General features: G+C 46.5%; 2 protein-coding genes across 3 annotated transcripts in view; one reads left to right on the top strand and one right to left on the bottom strand.

The window, feature by feature from the left end:
* VPS11 (VPS11 core subunit of CORVET and HOPS complexes) overlaps positions 1-1,306 on the bottom strand; it is a gene marked incomplete at its 5' end in the record, with an annotated part of 12,916 nt that extends 11,610 nt beyond the window's left edge. Inside the window, 2 exons of the mRNA XM_081172494.1 lie at positions 342-490; positions 1,171-1,306. Coding sequence (XP_081028620.1) covers positions 342-490; positions 1,171-1,306 — 285 coding nt within the window. The remainder of the gene's footprint in view (positions 1-341; positions 491-1,170) is intronic.
* Positions 1,248-18,638, top strand: HYOU1 (hypoxia up-regulated 1). 2 transcript variants are annotated; one of them, XM_081172472.1, is made up of 24 exons: positions 1,248-1,314; positions 4,429-4,522; positions 5,126-5,204; positions 5,620-5,774; positions 6,029-6,105; positions 6,235-6,416; positions 7,372-7,487; positions 7,985-8,168; positions 8,401-8,535; positions 8,734-8,816; positions 8,922-9,054; positions 9,257-9,444; positions 10,109-10,247; positions 10,331-10,391; positions 10,915-10,997; positions 11,340-11,513; positions 12,105-12,307; positions 12,461-12,548; positions 12,863-12,985; positions 13,573-13,706; positions 14,678-14,762; positions 15,173-15,422; positions 15,685-15,768; positions 16,777-18,638. In XM_081172472.1, exons 2-24 carry the CDS (start codon positions 4,443-4,445, stop codon positions 16,836-16,838), a joined length of 2,898 nt encoding a protein of 965 aa, XP_081028598.1. In that variant the 5' UTR covers positions 1,248-1,314; positions 4,429-4,442; the 3' UTR covers positions 16,839-18,638. The 2 variants fall into 2 exon arrangements, with proteins under 2 accessions (XP_081028598.1, XP_081028597.1); XM_081172471.1 differs by lacking the exon at positions 1,248-1,314 and adding an exon at positions 1,794-2,212.

Here is an 18,638-nt window from a genome sequence, read left to right as displayed (position 1 = left end):
TTTTGTGCATGCGCGAGTGGCGAAACCCGGAAGTAACCCTTTCCGGTACTTCTGGGTCGCCGCAGGAAATAACATGAAGCAGACGTAACATGAGGTATGACTGTATGCACAAGTCAGAAAAATACAAAAAAGACAAAATTCCTGAACACCTGAGTTAAAGGCTTAGATGGCAAATAAATATTTAAAATTTCTAGATTCCAGCAGCAATGTTTTGAAGAACTGGTGGCCCACACTTATCTCAGCCTTGTCATCACAGAAGACTCCTCCTTCCCTACAACTAATCTCGCAAAAGCTTTCCATCAAACAGAAAACCAAGTCTGGCTTCCCTCAAACCAACTTACCAAAGGGTTAATACCTTCTTCATCCTCCCCAACTGAAGCCAAGATGCTGTGCTGCTTCAACTGGTAGAGGTGTGTCACTCTCAGCTTATAAGCTTGGAAGCTGCTGAGCTCAAGGTTGCGCAGCAGGAACCATATCTGCCCTTCCATATGTAGGTCTGAGTTAAGGAGTCCTCCCCATAAGAGAGCAGAAGGCACAAAAGGCTCAGTGGTTCGCTTCTAAAATATTTTATCACATTACGTTTATATCCCATCTTTCTTCCATGATGGAACTCAAATTGTTTCCGCAGCTGCCTCCCACCCAGACACTGAACAAGACCTGCATATCTGAGCTGGGTGAAAGGCTGGTGGTGAAGCACCTGCTTTGCATACAAAGGTGAAAACTCAGTACATAACAAAAGGATTCTAGATTCAATCCCTAGAACCTCCAAGTAGGTAAAGGCTTCTACTTTCTGTCTGTTGGTCATCATAGACTCTGAGTACCTACCTAACCTGTGTTTGCCCAGATGTTGCTGGACTTTTAACTGCCGTCAGTTTGGGCAATGGCCATGGTCCGCAGCAAGGATGACAACTCAGTCACCACGATGTAGGGCCAATGCTTTCATCAGGCATCGCCTTATGTTCTTAACATGAATAAACCCACGGGGCGGAGAGGAGGAATGCCTTCAGACTTTGGCAGAAGGCGAGCCATGGGTGCAGCTTACCCAAAACTCATGTCCGCTTACCGAGACAAGGCCCTGCCCAGGCAAGCTGGTTGAGGGGGAAAGAGCACTCCACACCCGCTCAGAGGCACCCTGCCCGCCCCCCGCGACACCACTAACAGCAAGGATATCCCCGAAAACGAGACTGCCCCGGCCCGAGTCGCAGACTGTGATGCCTGGCGGCAACAGCACGGGCTTCCCATCAGGCTCCGTCAGGACATCGCGGTCGAAGAAGGCGAAGCGGCGCCACTGCAGGTAGGCCGCCATCTTGACAGGTAGGCCCAACTCCGGAGGAGAGTCATGTGACCATGCCGCTTCCGCGTTGCCGCTGCTCTTAGCGCTGGGGCTGCTGGGATTTGTAGTTCGCCGGGTCTCTAAACCCCCCGCCCTAGTGCGCAAGCGCAGAGAAGACCCGCAGCCCTTGCGCCGCTGCCCCCTTGTTTCCACGCGGCGGTATTGCAGGCATCCCCGCTGAGCCCGCAGGCCGAGGGCGGGTGACTGTGACTGTCTGGCGGGCCGGCATAGATCAGAGAGGTGCTGGGGGTGGCCAAAGGAGAGCGCGCAGTCTGCACGTGCTCAGGAGCTCTCCGGTCAGGCCCGTCGCTGCCACCGCCACGCTAGGAAGCCCCGCCCCTCGGTCAATGATTGCGGCCGCTGCGCCGGGCGCCGGAGACGTGGCCCAATGGGGAGCGCGCGAGGGGAGCCGCCGGGCCAATGAGCTCGCGCCGCGTCCGGCTCCGGGGAGGGAAGGAGGGCGGAGCGCAGCTTTCGCAAGCCAGGGAGTCCGGGAGACCGGCCGGCCGAGGGGAGAGAGAGAGAGAGGGGCAGCCGGAGCGGGAGGGAGAGAGTCTGCGGAGTCCGAGCCGAGAGCGAGCGGGCAGGGAGCCCCCGGAGCGAGCGGTTGGCGTGCCGGGCCGAAGACAGCGGCGTCCCACTTAGAGGCGCCCGGGGGTCGGCCTCTTCCGCGTGGGGGTGGGGGAACCTCTGGGTCTCCAGGTGAACCTTGGCGCCGGACCTCGCCGCCGTTCCGGGTCTGTCGGAGGAAAGTGCCCTCCCTACCTCGCCTTTGTTTCCACATCGGGGTTGGGCGGCCCTCGATCGTCAGGATGGCTCCAGCACGCGTGTGGCTGCTGCTGCCCCTCCTCCTGCTGGCTTCCCTGCCTGCGCACTTGGGTAGGTGCCTCTCCCGACCCCGTGGAAGGACCTGGGAAAGATCTTGGTGGTTTTGCAAGTTGCCGAAGAATCAGGCTTGCTAAGCGGAGTTGGGCAGGAGCGAGCCCTTTGGTCGCATGGTTGGATCCGACTCGCCTCAGAATCATAGAATGGTGGAGTTGGAAGGAACCACTAGGATCATCTAGTCCAGGGTTTCCCAAACTTGGATCGCCAGCTGATATTGGACTTCCAACTCCCATCATCCCTGTCCTTTAGGACCAGTGGTCAGGGGTGTGGGAACTGTAGTCCAAAGACACCTGGAGACCCAAATTTGGGGAACCCTGATAAAGCCCAACCACCTGCAACGCAGGAATCTCTTGCCCAACATGGGGCTCGAAACCACAACGACTGAGCTGACTGTCTGAAAAGCTAACGTGTATCCTGTAGGTGGGCGGGACGAAACTGACCAGCAGGAAGGGCTGAGTGTTCCTTGGATGCTTCTGTGCACACCTTGAGGTAGCCCTTAGGTGACAGTCTGTCATGTCCCTGAGAGTGAAAGCATTTCCATTTTAGCTGGTGTTGGACTTTTAGCTGGAATGCGGAAACTGGCCGTGGGACCTGATGGAGACAACTTTTCTAAAGGATGCTGCTGATGCTGCACTACATTTACTTATTTATTTGGTGGTGGCATGTTTCATTTGCCACCTCCTGTAGAAAATGTGTGTCAACATTTAAGCCTTACAAAATGTGTTGCATAAAGAAAGAGGAACCAGCTGTGCGTTCTTGCATATCTTTTTTTTTACCAGTTTAGTTCTTGAAAAGAGGCACTTTCAGTGATGTAAATGATAGCCCATTTTAGGTTCAGAGACCATATTAGGAGAGGTGTTGATTATGGCAGGCATTGCTATAATTTGCAGGGAGCTTTTGGGGCCCCTGGATATTACATTTATTGGTTTTGATATAGGGTCCATTGGCAAGAAGAATAGCTCCTTGTTTTTGTAGGCATCCAGCAGAGGTTAATTTTTTTTATTCAGACCTATGCCATAACTCGTGTTTACCAAAACTAACTTTAAAGTAAATAGAGAGCCATTTTTCAAAATAAAATTGAGAATGTTGTAACCCTATTTTCCTGGAGTTTGACTGCAGGTATTTATCTGCCATTTGTAACCTCTAGGCTAGGGTACTAAGTATTTGGCATGGGGGGCACTATCCTTGGAGATTTCATAAGTATCAGCTAGTGCAGAATGGGGCAGGCTGTTGAGTTATCAGGAACATGTTAGCGACTTATGTGCCATTGTCTGCACCTCCAGGTAGCCTTCTATTGCAGGATTCACAATTCAACCTGGATGGCGTTTGATCCTGTGTTTGAGTGGTTTGGGCCCAATGTGTCTTAGAGGCCAGGTGCCCTTTAAAACCAGTTCAGGGCCTCCCTTGGCTATGCTGTCAGTGCACATATTGTCCATAAGGCACATATTGACTACCTTGAAGTATGTTTGGAAACCGCTATTCATACTGCTAGATAGCTATGTTGGACTGGGCATTTATTGTATTACGTCTCTGTGATGCCAACCATTAGTAGCTCACAGTCCATTTTCAGGTCCACTTCAAGTGCTATTTTTCACCTTCAAAACCCTTCATGTCTTATGGCTGGACTGTTTAAAGGACTGTACTTCCCTAGTACTCATTAATTCCATAAATTAATATATTCATTGGAGGGTCTCCTGTAGGTGCCCCCATATCTATGGTGAAGCAAATAGCTACCAGAGAGAAGGCCTTCTGGGTGGGTCTCTGGAATCTAGTTTATTTTTCTTTTAGTAGCAGGAAAGATGCCCCCTAATTTCCATGTAGACATAGTTTTAATTCTTCTGGTTGTTTTATTATGCTCTTACTACTTTGTAACTTTTAGCTTTATAATTTTATTTGCATTTTGATTGTGTGTTTGTTTTTTTCTATTTACTTTCTATAAACCTCCCTGGGAATATGGTTGAAGGATGCTTAAAAAATACTTAGAGATAAAGAGATGTTTTGAGATGTTTCCCTACAAATGAGATGCTCTGGATGATACAGTACTGTGAAACTTTCTTCTGGTGGAGTCCTCCGGGTGTGCTGTAACACATCTGTGTTTAGACTGGCTTTTTGATTCAGCTAAGCATTAGAAATTGGAAGGAGGCTGGAGGGTATTGTCTGAGGTTCTTCCTGGAAGAAAGTACATTTGACACAATACTTTTGTTCCACAGATTCATTGGCTGTGATGTCAATGGACATGGGTAGTGAATCTATGAAGATCGCCATTGTGAAGCCTGGGGTGCCAATGGAAATTGTCTTAAACAAGTGAGTGGGCTAAATATGTGCTGCAATGAATGTGACTGTGGCAACAACTGTTTTGGAAGGCTTGACACATCATAGAATTGTAAAGGTGCCCCAAGGTTCATCCGGTCCAAACACTTACAGTGCAGGAATAAATCCATGTCTTAGTGGTGCAGTACAGAAAATATGGGGCAGCTTCCCATAGGTGTGACTTCCTTTTGCCCTTACTTATTGTTCCCTAATCTTAGATGTGACTATTTAGAAGAGATGCCAATGTGTTTCTCTTCACTTGTTCCAGTGCTGAATCCTGGCATTGAAAACCAGTTCTGCATTTCTCCAAGGAACCCAGAAGTTAGACCCCAGGAATCTCTGGGGCAGGGCCATTGTGCAGTGCACCTGCTTTGCTTGTAGGAGGTCGCATATTCAATCCCAGGCATCTCCTGCTTAAATTTATTAGGTACCAGACGATAGGAACAGTGTGCCTCTGTCTGAGGCCCAGGAGAACCACTGCAGACCTGAGTCAGAAATACTGCTTCAGCTAGATGAATAAATAGCCTAGCCTGGTTATTAGACAACTTCCTATCTCCCCAGGAAACAGTTCTAGTTTAATTTTTCTTGTTGTTCTAGGGAATCTCGGAGAAAAACACCAGTGGCTGTAACTCTAAAGGAGAATGAGCGCCTCTTTGGTGACAATGCCGTGGGAATGGTAAGTCCCTTAGATGTCCACTCACACATCCCCTCTTGCTTTTTCTATACCAAGAGTATTTATTTGCATACACAGCTTGTTCTTCTGGGGTCCTGTCTCTGCTTCACCTTCCTCTTTACACTTTCAGCTTCAATAACATGTTCCTCCCCACTGAGATTTGTTGAAGAGACAGTGCTACAGGTCCTCTTTGGCAGGTTAGCTCATGTTCCAGAGAAGGACTTTTCCAGTGCTGGCATGCGGTGACTTTTATGGTTTTGGAAACGGAGGATCCTAAATGCCACTTTGGATATTTTCAGTAGTTCAGTTGTTGAGGGTTTCTGGCGTTGTACGCCTTTTAAAAAGAAATTTATGGGGGATAGATGAACATTCCAGAGGAATCAGCATGGTTGTGTGTTTTTCCTGTTTTTTTTAATAGGGCATCAAGAACCCAAAAGTGGCTTTCCGGTATTTCCAGGATCTCCTGGGCAAGCGCATTGATAACCCACAAGTGACCATGTACCAGTCACGGTTCCCAGAACATGAGCTGGTGAAAGATGCAAGGAGGGAGACAGTCAGTTTCAAGCTGTCAGAGTACGTTTCCACTTTGAGGTTTGCCACGTGGCACTGCTGAGCAAGAAAGGCTGTGGCATCTTTCTGTAAGCCACTTTGGGACTACAGCTGCATAGATTTGGTTGGCCAAATGCCATGGTCAACTCATATTTGGTATGTGCCCTGATAAGGGGCAAGTGGTTTGTGGAAGTGATGAGGTCCACCCATGCTCAAAAGATGCATTTCACATCTGGGATCAGGAATTTAGAATTTATCATTCTTGTTCTTCCTTGCAGCAAATTGCAGTATACTCCAGAAGAGATCCTGGGCATGGTGCTCAACTATTCTCGGGCACTGGCAGAGGAATTTGCAGGTTAGAAATGACTCTTGACTGTTTGAGGCACAAGAGTTGTCTTTTCTTCTTTGGTCAGCAAACATATGAATGAAAATGAAGAGGCACCTGAACCAGGAGCTCACACCATACCTTCTCCTTATCTTACAGAACAGCCTGTCAAGGATGCTGTGATCACTGTCCCTGCCTACTTCAACCAGGCGGAGAGGAGAGCGGTCCTGCATGCAGCAAAAATGGCAGATCTCAAGGTTTTGCAGCTCATCAATGATAACACAGCTGTGGCTTTGAACTATGGGGTGTTCCGAAGGAAGGACATCAATGCTACAGCCCAGGTGCTTGTAACCGGAGGGTGTGTGGTTTCTACCCAGGGCTCAAGCTCATTGTGCCTCTGTAACCTTACCTAGAAAACACAGGGAATTTGGGCAGGGCAGTCTTCTTGGTCGATCAGAGCTGCCTGTTTGAATCCAAACTTCTATGTACAGATTCCACATTCCCCTAATTCCAGCTAGTGACATACACAAGTGAGCAGGGCCCACTCACCTGTCAGTCATCTGATATTACTATGAAATCTAGTGACCAACTTATCCTTTGTAGCAAGGCAAGCTGTGTTGCCAAAGCCAAGCCAAGTTTCAAGTTGGTACCTACTAGCCAATAGGCAGTGACTCCAAACCTGCTTTCTGGCTCTGTGGCTTGAGTTTCCTCTGGAGAACTTGGTTGCACATCCGATCCACTGGGCTTGGAGTCACCAAGGCCACAGGTGGACACTTGAGGCCTGTTAGAGTTCCACATGCCTGCTTTGTCTGTCAGTTGATTGACGTGGACAGGAAGCCTCCCTTGCCAATGCACAATCTAGAGCATTCTTCAGGACTCCCAATATAGCATCTTGTCAGCTGCATCTTTACCTGTCTCCCACCTGACATCACACATGACATCTGGTGTGGGGCTGGTGGGCATACTTGGCAGAAAACAGCCTCATGGGCCAAATTTGGACCCATGTTAGGTCTAATTAGGCCTGCAGGCTGGAGGGCTGACCCACCTCTGGACCAGATGAACAAACAGTCTGACTTTTAGACTTATTTTATATATATATATATATATAAAATATTAATATATCTAATTGGGTTGCCCCAGCCACTCTGACAACTTCATACTCTTGTATATATTTTTAAGCTTGGACATTGCTGATCTGACTTCCCACAGACATTCATGTACCATCCTTCAGACTGTGATACCTCCGTGCCTGCTGTTGCCTGCTGTCTTTAGCATTGATTCTTTGTTGATTTCCAGAATATTATGTTTTATGACATGGGAGCAGGCAGCACTGTGTGTACCATCGTGACTTACCAAGCAGTGAAAACCAAGGACTCAGGAACCCAGCCTCAGCTTCAGATTCGGGGTGTTGGGTAAGAGCTTGATTCTTGGAATTAAATTTGCTTAGGAGTCAGGAGAGAGCAGGATATCTAAAGTAGAAAGGTCCAAACTGGGAGGGGTATTGCACAAAGCAGAATCAAACAAATGCATAATGGATCATGTTGGCTAGGTCCTAGCTGGAGTCAACATGCCTCTCCCACCCCCACCCCCCTTTTAAAAGTGATTTCCTGGGAATTGCAAATGTGGAAAGTGCTATTGCATTTGTTTCCTATTTGATGGTTGCCCATAAGCTTGGTTGCCTGTAAGATTGGGATGCTGGATTTGGATGGACATGTGGTCTGATCTGGCTGCAGGGCTCTTGTGGAAGGATGTTTAGAAAACCAAAATGCTGGTTTTGGGGTGGGAGAGATAGAGCGATATCAAGCTTGTTGGGAGGAGTGGTAGCTGGAGAGGTAGTTGCTGGGCTTCTTTGCAAAGGGCTGCTGGCTTGAGTAGCTGGTTCCACTGCCTCCCTCCTCCTCCTCCTCAGATTTGATCGCACACTGGGAGGGCTGGAGATGGAGCTGCGCCTCCGTGACCATCTGGCCAAACTCTTCAATCAGCAAAATCCATCAAAGGATGTCCGGAAAAATCTGCGGGCCATGGCCAAGCTGCTAAAGGAAGCCAATCGCGTGAAAACAGTACTAAGTGCCAATGCTGACCATGTGGCGCAGGTAGGTTGTGTGTGTATCATTTGGTGTGGCCTGGGTGCATGGAAAATGCTAACCTTTGTAGTTTGCTATAGTCAATTGTAAGCAGCTATCTGCTTACATGTAGATGAAAAGCTTCTACATTTCATTAAGGTCTTATCCTGTTTTGAAGGCACAGTAGAAGCAGTGTGCTGGCTTCAGAGAGGAAGTGCTGCATGTGTCTGTGGGATAAGATGCTCCTGGTTTCTCTCCCTAGATCGAGGGCTTGCTGGATGACATTGACTTCAAGGCCAAAGTTTCACGGCAGGAATTGGAGGAGCTGTGCTCTGATTTGTTCCAGCGGGTTGCAGGACCTGTGCAGCAGGCGGTCAGCAGTGCTGAGATCAGTTTGGTAAGTGCGGATGGTTTTGTTACAGGGTCTCTAGTTTTCACCGAACAATGTGAATTCCACAGCGTAGGCCGTGGTGGGAAGCACTTACTGCTCCTTCCAGGCCACCCACATCTGTGCAAGCAGAACTCTTAGATTCAGAAAGTGTAACAGAGTTCAAGCTCAGAGAGTCAGACCCTGTTATCTTTCCCCAATTCCCAGAATGAAATTGACCAGGTGATCCTCGTCGGTGGTGCCACTCGCGTCCCAAAGGTGCAGGAATTTCTGCTAAAGGCAGTTGGCAAGTAAGCATCAGCCCAGTTTTGGTGGTACTTTCCGCCTCCCACCCCTCAAAATATTCTCTGTCCTGAGCAGGGTAGCATCTAATCATTCTTCTGTTGACAACACAGGGATGAGCTGGGCAAGAACATCAATGCAGATGAAGCAGCTGCAATGGGCGCTGTCTACCAAGCAGCTGCCTTGAGCAAAGCCTTTAAGGTGAAGCCTTTCATTGTCCGTGATGCAGCTGTTTTCCCCATCCAGGTGAGCTGTGGTTCATTATCAAGTATCAGAGTGCTGTGGATTTCAGGGAGAGGGTTGGTAAAAAGCCTGACTCGGCATTCTGTCTCAAGCAGCCCAAGAAAAGTGCTGATCTTTGTCCCTTAATGTTGGCATGCAACTGGCTCTCCCGTGTGGTAGAATCTGGAAGAGGTACAGTCTGTGCTTTATCCTCTCCTAACCTTAGGTTGAGTTCACCCGTGAGGTAGAAGAGGAGGATAAATCCAAGAGCCTTAAGCACAACCGGCGGATCCTGTTCCAGCGCATGGCTCCATATCCCCAACGGAAGGTCATCACCTTCAACCGATACACAGATGACTTTGAGTTCCATGTCAACTACGCAGATATGGGCTTTCTGGGTGACAGTGACTTGAAGTGAGTGCAGTTGTGGGTCAGCCACAAAAACAGAACATGCTGGTTCTTACTTTCCTTTTCCCTTTTGTTAGGGTAGTTTCAGCTGCCCGGGAATTTGGTCTAAGGAGGGAAGAATTGACGGGGTTTGCATAAAGAACAAAAGCAAAACATGACAGAGGGAGGAATAGCTGAATATTACTCTTTATTGAAAATTTGATTGTTTTGAGGAACTCTTGTATGTGGTAGCTGGAAACCCCTTTTACTTATTTTTGTTATCTTTATCTTTCTATTCTGTTATTTTCTTAAATATTCTTTCTCTTTTATTTATTTTTTGTCTTGTTTCTGCTTTGGTCTGGTCTTCTATAGTATTTTGAAAAGTCCTAATAAAGCCCTTTTTTTAAAAAAAGGCTTAACTTGACTCATGTCCTCAGAGTTTATGATTCTGCCTGAACTCAGCTTTATGTCAGTGGCTACGGCTTTGGGAACTCAAATTTGTTCTCGGCTGGTTGAACTTGTACCCTTGCAGCTGAGTATCCAGGAAATAAAATATCTATATTACTGCTCTTCGCTGTTTCTACAGAGGTTTGTGATTTCTGTGGTAGAGCTAGAGAATGGGAACAGAAAGGAGGGGTGGCCAGCCGCTGTGCTCACCCATCCCAATGTGTGTCCTTGTGTGGTTTTGCAGAGCTTTTGGGTCCTTGAACCTTACAAGGGTGAAGCTGCAAGGAGTGGGTGAGAGTTTCAAGAAACATTTGGATTACGAGTCCAAAGGCATCAAGGCTCATTTCAACATGGACGAGAGTGGTGTGCTGAGCCTCGATCGTGTAAGTACCGCTTCAGTGCCCTTCACCTCCGGCTTACTTGCTGGGCCTTCCAATCTCATTCTGCTCCGTGTGTTGTCTCCCAGGTAGAATCTGTGTTTGAGACTCTGGTGGAGGACAAGCCAGAGGAGGAATCCACGCTAACAAGTGAGTTGGTTGGGTTGCAGCAACAGCTCTTCTCGTACCATGTAGGCAGTTTGACTTAATCTGCCCCTTCCCAGTTTTCAGCATCACTTTGAGTGGTCGGAAATGAGACCTTTCCAACTCTTTGCCCCTCAGCTTTCCAACCAAGCAAGCTGCGGTTGCAGGGACTGGTTCCTTGGGGTGGGGCCTCTCTGTTCTTGGCTACCTTTAGTAATCTGGTATGCTGGAGAAACAAGGCAGTGTACACACCAGGACACTTTTGGCACTTGGAGACATGGAGGTTTTACATTCGTTGAGGGTGTTGTAGTTTTTACAGCTGTAGGGGCAGAGGTGACCTGTGCTATTTTCCCAGCCAACACCCACCCCAAGATTGAGAGGCTGCCACATAGATTATGAAGGCTTTCACTAAGCAGAGCCAAAGATCTGTCCTTTACCCCAGAGGGGATGGGTCAGGTGGCAGACAGGAGCTGGGTTTTCTGTGTGTAGACCCCAAACCTTTCTTAAGTATGTTTCTTCTTTTGAGCAGAGCTTGGGAACACCATCTCCAGTCTCTTTGGAGGAGGGAGCCCTGTGCCAGAAGCACCTGAAAACTTGACTGAGACTGTTCAGGTGAGCTTTGTTCTGTGGAGAACCTGCCAGCAAAATGCAGGATTTGGGACTAATGCAAATGTCAGCAGGGACTTGAAAAGGGGTACAAATATGAAAAAAGATTAGGGGAGGATCCTGGTATTAGTCTCAAGAGTTCGGTGAACCTGTTCAATGGCACTGCGTTCTTGCCTAAAACCATAATAAATACTTATAGTCAGAAGGAATCCATGACAAGTGTCTGTAGCAGCAGAGCTTGTAGCTGGACCTGCTGGGTCCCTTCAGAGTCATGCCTGTCTTGGCTGAAGAAGCCTAGCTGTGCAAGGTTCTTATAACACCCTTGGGAATTTCCCCTCTGTTGCCCAGGAGGAAGAGGAGAGCCAAGCGGAAGCGGGTAAGGAGGACCAGAAGGATGACAATGGGGCTGCTAGTGAGGAGGAAGAAAAGCAGCCAACGCCATCCCCATCTCAGGAAAAAGCTGCTGAAGATGCTTCAGCTGAGGACCAACAAGAGGAAGGAAGAGAGAAATCAGACTCCCAGGTGAGCAAGCAGTGAGCAGGGTCACTGAACAGCCTCCTCCCCCCTTTTTATCCAATAGGAGACAAATGAGAAGGCGTCCGTAGGGGTTGTCTACTTATTGGAGAGGGTGGGAAACTTCCTTTTAAGGTCTGATGCCTATGGGGTTGTGTGAGAATTCTCCTAAAAACTTGGCATCTACATGGTTCCTAGCATGGCTGAATCCAGGGCCATTACAAAACCTTTTGCTACCTGAAGCAAATACAGTGGTTTCCACCAACAACAAATTGTACATACAAACTCTGACTGGACCAGCAGTTGATTTTTTTATTTCATTGTTGCCAGTGGAATAATGCCCTCCACCAACCCTGAGGGCAACCCTGAGGGCAACAGCAGGTACAGATCTTACAACAGAAAGATATGGCCAGGGAACTCGGAAGGAATGGGGTTGGTAGGTGGCTGTTCCCAGAAGTTAGCACTTGAGGTAGTTGCCTCTCTTCCTAATGGCAGGGCCGGCCCAACTTATATCTAAAATTAAAGCAAACCTGTCAAATGTTGGCTCTAGCTGGTGGCTGAAAACAACCCCCTGTTAGTCCTGGAATTGCTCCCATCTAGGAAGCCCAAGAAAAGACGGATACTGGGAAGGATGAGGAGCCTACAAAGAGCCCCGAGGGCAATGGTGCCAAAGCAGCTGAGGAGGAGGAGAAAAAGCTGAAGCCGCCAAAGAAACAAAAGCTGGTGGAAGAGATTGCAGTGGAGCTGGATGTGAATGATGTGCCAGAGTTGCTGCCAGAAGAATTGCAGGACTCAATTAAGAAGTAGGTGGATCTTCAGGGCTGCCTCTGCCCCCTAGCTGTGGGCTGGGATGAGACTGCTTGCTGCCAGTGCATGGGGATGCTTTTTGTCTTCTCCCATTCAGAGAAGGTTGTGACCTTGGCTACTTTGTTCTTCCCACCTTTTTCTAACATCAGGTTGCAAGAATTGACTGAAAGAGACATAGCAAAGCATGAGAGGGAAAAGTCAGCCAATGGCCTTGAGGCCTTCATCTTTGAGACTCAGGTAGGTCCCGGGAAAAAGGATCAGAGGGCATTTAGCGGGTTCATCTTGTTGCCGATGATCCCACCCCCATAAAATTATTTCTCTGCTGCCGTTTAACTGATGTGTGTCTTGTCTTTTGTGTAAAGTTGCAGCACTATTGCAACTTGAGCTGTAAGAAAATTTGGAATAGGTCAGGGAGGCTGCTGTGTCGCCTTTGGCTAAATTTCTGTCAGGAGGACAAGCGAACAAAGCCTAAGACTCCTGTTTGATGAATGTTCCCATAAGTGACAAGAACTTCAGAGAGATTGATTTTGTGCGTGTGTGTCTTTTACCAGGATAAGCTACAACAGGAGGAGTATAAGTTTGTTTCAACAGAAGAAGAGCGAGAGGAAATTTCCAAGAAGCTGAGCGAAGCTTCCAACTGGATGGAAGAGGAAGGCTATACAGCCACAACTAAGGTTGGGGCACCACTTTGAACTGCTAATATCTTTTTCAGGGGAAACTTCTCTGTATTGTTAGGCTAGAGTTTGAAGATTCTCAGAGTGTGTTTCATGTGGGTTATCTGGACTACAGAAGTGTCTTTCCCTTGCCAAAAGCGTTTTGGAAATTTTAGCCAGTATATTTTGTCAGAATCGGAGAAACGGAAGAAGGTGACTTGCTATGGTTGATGAGAACAACTTTAAACTTCCTTGATTGCACTGCCTTCTGGGCAATGGCAAAGTACTTTGTCATTCATAGCTGGAAACATTGTGTGGGATTCCCGTGGTCTGCATGTCTGACCAACCTGCAAGTGTCACACTTGGCTTGTGTGTCCTCTTAACTTTGGGACGGGGGTTTGAACTCCCTGGGAACTGGATGCCCTAATAATAGCTTGGCTGTCACTGTGGAGCCTCCAGGGCAGAGTTCTAGTGGGTCTCCAGGCAGGCTCAGATTGTGGATGTTTAACCCCTTCTTCCTGAATTTCCAAACCATCAGTAATCTTTGCAAGATAATATATGTGTCCAAGCCAGAATTTTAGTTTTTTAACTTCTATTCCAATTCACAGGAGCTGAAAGAGAGGCTCTCTGAACTGAAGAAGCTGTGTCGGAGCCTTTTCTTCCGTGTGGAGGAGAGAAGGAAGTGGCCAGACCGTCTAGCTACCCTGGAAAGCTTACTCAATCACTCCAATATTTTCCTCAAGTATGAGCAACCAAGACGTCTTTAGTAGGAGAGGAGGGGACTTGGGTTGGGGCAGAGGGGATTGCCTTACTTACACTAGCAGCTGAGATCAGCACTCTCTGGAACCAAAGGGTGTGCATGGGGAGCTGTGCAATGCAGCTGTTTAAATCTCAGCATGGCAACCAGGAGACAAAGAAGCAGCTCACTTTCAGTGAAACCATTTTTGGTTGTACCACACAACAGTTTTATTTAAATAAGGGTTGTTCTCAAGCTGATAGTGGAACTCATGGAAGAATAGCAACAGGTTCCAGTGCTGTAGTGTCCTCTTGCTAAAAGTTATATATGAAAATGGTCTCCATTTGTGAGAAGTTGAGTTTCTTAGCATGGAACGCTAAATTCTTACCCATGAGAGTTGGTTTCCAAATCTCTGCTACCTTGAAAGGAAGTAAGGGTGTATATCAAGGACCGAGATAATTACACATGTGCATGCTGCTGTAAGGGTGTGGTGGAGTTTGCTTTTCTTACGGTGGGCTGGTATTTTGCCGTAGTCATACATACTGGGGTTTTTTTTCCTTTCCTTGAGCAATATATATTTTTATGTAGAACTTCGGAGTTGCTGATTGCATGTCTTTGTCACCAAATAGAAAGGAAAATTGTTTGAGGCAAAATAAATCGGCACTCATGGTCACTGGGGGGAAAATCCCGCTTTGTAACCATCTCCCGAAGTTTCGCCTGTTGTCCATCTCACTTGTTAACATGGTTGTCAAACTTAGCAGTTGAAATTAGCTAGAAATGTTCTAGCGTAGATATTTCTGTGCTGCATCCTGTGTCCCAGTTGTCACTTTTCCTAGAATAGTTAAAGCTGAAGGTGTTGTCTTTAGCAGTTGTTGTTGGCTGCACAGGAGCCAGTTACACCAACTAGAGAGCTTTAATATAGTGTGAAAACTGCTTCAGGGCAAGAGGGAGACACATTTCTCATTCATTTTTTTCAGGGGAGCTCGCATGATCCCGGAGGCTGATCAGTTATTCACAGAGGTGGAGCTAAGCACCTTGGAAAAAGTTATAAACGAGACAACGGTAAGAAGGGTCGCAAGGAGTGCAGAAAATCTTTTCAGTATCCAAAGTATGTGCGTTCATGCATGTGCACGTCTTGTCCCTTCTGCTCTAGGCTCCCAAAGATACCCCTTTTGGTCTTTTTACTTAGAATGTTGTGATTCAGTTCACAGGTAAACCTAAGAATCCTGCCAAAATACAGTAAGCCCACAACTTGTGCTCACTTTATGGAGTGGGGGGTATGAATGGATGGTTGTAGAAATACGGCTCAGCAGAGGCCAGAAGGAGCTTTTAAGCAGTGATTATGCACTGAGTAGTGGAGTTGTGTCAGGTCAGAAGGCCATTGGCACTTGGTAATGAACAGCACCAAACAAGGCTGGTCTTATCAGGTGGAGCCTAAGGATAATATGTTTTCCTGGGTTTGTTTGTTTTAGTTGTGGAAGAATGAGACCCTGGCAGAACAGACCAAGCTGTCACCCGCCGAGAAGCCTATTCTGCTTTCCAAAGACATTGAGCTGAAGATTGCAGCTCTGGACAGGGAAGTGCAATACCTCCTCAACAAAGCCAAGTTTTCAAAGATCAGGCCCCCCAAGAAGAACACCACAAAAACAGAAGCGGGCAAGAACACCACTGTGCCTCCTGAGGGTGAAAAAGTCATTCCTCCCAAGGATGAGAATCAAAAAGGTGAGATGGTCTCACAGCAGCATCAGTAGTCTTCTAATTCCCCTCTTCATATTCCCTGGTGTTTGAAACCAGCCCTGTGGAAGACTGCTTGGTGTAAAAGAGGGTCCTCAGTCTTTGCTGCCTCTTCTAGCCTTTGGTTGGTTGCTCCATGAGATGTGTTGTAAATGGTTCAAATTTCTCTTGGGTGATGTGGTGTGCATCCAGTTTGGTCATTGCACATACCTCTGCAACTATGGATACCTTTTTTTCTCCTTCCAACCAGATAAACCAGAAGATGCTAGCCCAGTCAAAGAACCACCCATAGAAGAAAAAGCACCACTGGATGATGAATTGGGACCAGACTCTGGTAAGGAATGAATCAATTTATTTCGATCACTGAGCAGAACTCTGATAAGGAAATATTGGGCTTGAGAGAATTGGAGTTCCCTAGGCCATGTGATTGCTTTTTCTTGGGTTCTCCACATCATAGTGGGAATTCAGGAACCTTTTATTCTGGAGCCATGCTATTGTGGGCCTCAAATTCACAATGTGAAACAATGTAAGGAAACAAGTTATCCAAATTACTATTTTAATAGCCGTAGTCAATTCATACAGTTGATGCTGGGAAACTCCATGCCACCCTGGGAATTGGCTGCAAGACAGGGGGAGACATGGCTGCTTTCAGAAAAGACACTGGGCACTGTGTTGCTCAAGGGGCACCAAGAGCATTTCCAACATTCAGGGAGGGAGGAGAAAAGACAGTAATACAGAGGGACGAGCTATTCCCAGACAAGGCTTGCTCTCTCCTCCTTGCCCTGCCAACCCAGGGGAAGGGTGCTCCTGGCAAAAGCTCCTCCCCAAGTGATCTCAACAGTCCTGATGGAGGAAGGGGCCTCAAGAGCATGTGTAGGGAATTTAAGTGGCACAAATGTGTGGGTTTAAAGTGCCACAAAACAGATTGAATTTTTATGCAGCATGCATCTCAAGGATGGCAATGTATTTTTTTCCCCAATTACCCTTTTCTTACTTCCTATTTACCTCATCCCTGCACTGCACAAGGGTTGGCACTGGGAATCTTGAAGAACCAAATCCCTTTGGAACCGTCGATGGTTAGGGTTGGGATTTGTAGAGGTAGCAACCCTTTACTTTTCAATTTCAAATGCTCTTCCATCCACTAATATGTTTGAGTCTCAAGCCATGGCTTTATCTACCTGCTCTTGCTTTCTAACCCTGCTACCCTGTTGCTGTTGCAGGAATTTTTCTTACTCTTTGTGTATCTGAACATGTTTCCCTGGTACTATCTTGATTTGGAAAGTTGTTGTCCATGCTGCACAGTTTTGATTCATTACGGTTTTTCTGCTCTTGCTCTTTTCAGGGCCACAAACTGACAAGAGGTCGGAAACAAGGGAAGATACCAGAACCAATGATGAATTATAACAGTTCCTTAAACCCCCCCTTGCACCAACACCTATTTATTTACAGTTAACTCCATTGTTTTTATGATGGACCTGGTTAGTGGAACATGGCACAGACTGACAACAAAATGCAATAGAGCTGTACATTTTGTTTTTCTTTCTGTTGGGGATTTATTTGTTGCTGATTTTGGTGTGTTGTCTTGTCTCTTCCTTTCTTTAAAAATGACTTTGAGCTCACTGGGCAGTCTTGCTGTGTTTTCCACAGCACTGTCCCCTGAATTGCACTTCTAACCAGTAGATTTAAATCTACCTGAAACTGTTCTAGGAAATGACAGTTGGCATCAGCAGTTTTTTGGGCTATGCTTCACCTTCTGGAAACATTATTTGTCTGCAACTGGAAATATCAAATTGGAACCTTCTCCTTCAGCCTCATCATGTTATGGTTCATCAACTAGGTTTGAATGAGCAAGTCCCTTTATATTCTTACTCTTGGCTGTTGAGGGACAGTTTTCTCTTTTGGGAGTGTCTGTGCAACTGAAATGGATGAAACAGGAGTGGAGAGTAAAAGAAGTTGACAATGCATGGAAGGAAAACCAAAATGCTCAAACGGATAACTATACGACTCTCCTTTCAGAAGTATTTATCAGACAGCTGTAGCATAGCAGGGATGGCCACTGATGAGACACGCATCCCTGATTCTTATTATCAGTTACTTCCTTTAGCAAAACTCCCTAATGCCAGTCATTTTCTAAGAGGCCCATGAAACTATGCTGTTGTAATAAAGCAGGAAGTCTGATCTATCCCAGAAAGGTACAGGTTTTCTTTACCTATTTTATTTGCTCCTCAAGTTTGTAGATTTGCTTTCTAATTGCCTTCCCAGCAACACTGGGCACTGTTCTTAGTCTTGCCATTTCCTAATACTGCTGATGTTATATGGTGATTTGGGAAGCTGGCTTACAAAGCTTGCTGTCTTGGGTGGTGAATGCACATTTTTGTGTGTGTGCACCTTTTATTTACTAGCTCAGTCACCCTACTGGCAGCTGAACTTTCCACTTTGGCCACCTAGTAGTGTAGTAGGGACAGCTTTGGCTATAGGACAAATAATTGTGATACTTCAGTTTTCAGAAGTACAAATCAGTCCAACTGCACATAAACTAGAATATGTAAAGATGTCACAAAGTAGAGGAAAAACTTCATCGAGCCCTTTTTACTTCAGTTTTCCCCTCTACACACAACGTCCAAACTATTCAAAGGAATATCATATGTATACCATGCTGAGACCCTGTTTTCTTTAACATCATTGCTCAGCAACTCATTCCTAAGCACTGCCTCCTAGTCCCTAAAATCAATTTGGAAATGTGTTCTTCTCTTGAATTAATTTCAAGACGTCTTTGTCTTAACTTGCAGCTTTGAGGAATTATTTCTCTAGTATTCAGGCAGAAGTGGTATGCCAAATGCTACAGGCTCCTAGAACAAGGCAAATGTGAGAAATTAATACTAAATTGTGTGCTGCCTATTGTAATGCCCCCTTTCCTCTTCATTTCAACAAGCTTTATACTTGTGCTTGGAAGTTAAGCTTGCCATCTTTCCCAGTTGTGTGTGTATATATACACACACACACACACAGGTGTTTTTGCCTCTGTTAAAATGTGCATTGAATATTTGGATTTTGATGAAAATGGAGTTTAAAACCTTATTAAAAACAAAGCAACTGTTTCTGCATACCTCTGTTTTGAGCAGAATGTGCATTCTACTGTGAGCATTGATAAAGTAATTGGAATTTGAATGTAAATCTTGGTTTCCTGAAAAACATTTCCCTGAA

This window comes from Podarcis bocagei (assembly GCF_964188305.1).
Source record: "Podarcis bocagei genome assembly, chromosome: 15".
NCBI classification, from domain to species: domain Eukaryota; kingdom Metazoa; phylum Chordata; class Lepidosauria; order Squamata; family Lacertidae; genus Podarcis; species Podarcis bocagei.
This window is presented reverse-complemented; position numbering and strand designations above follow the sequence as displayed.

Bases quoted from the DNA above. Each gene is read 5' to 3' on its own strand.
- HYOU1 (XM_081172471.1), top strand. From the start codon at position 2,146: ATGGCTCCAGCACGCGTGTGGCTGCTGCTGCCCCTCCTCCTGCTGGCT. The intron at 5,205-5,619 runs GTAAGTCCCTTA...TTTTTTTAATAG, and splicing joins GTGACAATGCCGTGGGAATG to GGCATCAAGAACCCAAAAGT. The intron at 8,536-8,733 runs GTAAGTGCGGAT...CCCAATTCCCAG, and splicing joins GCAGTGCTGAGATCAGTTTG to AATGAAATTGACCAGGTGAT.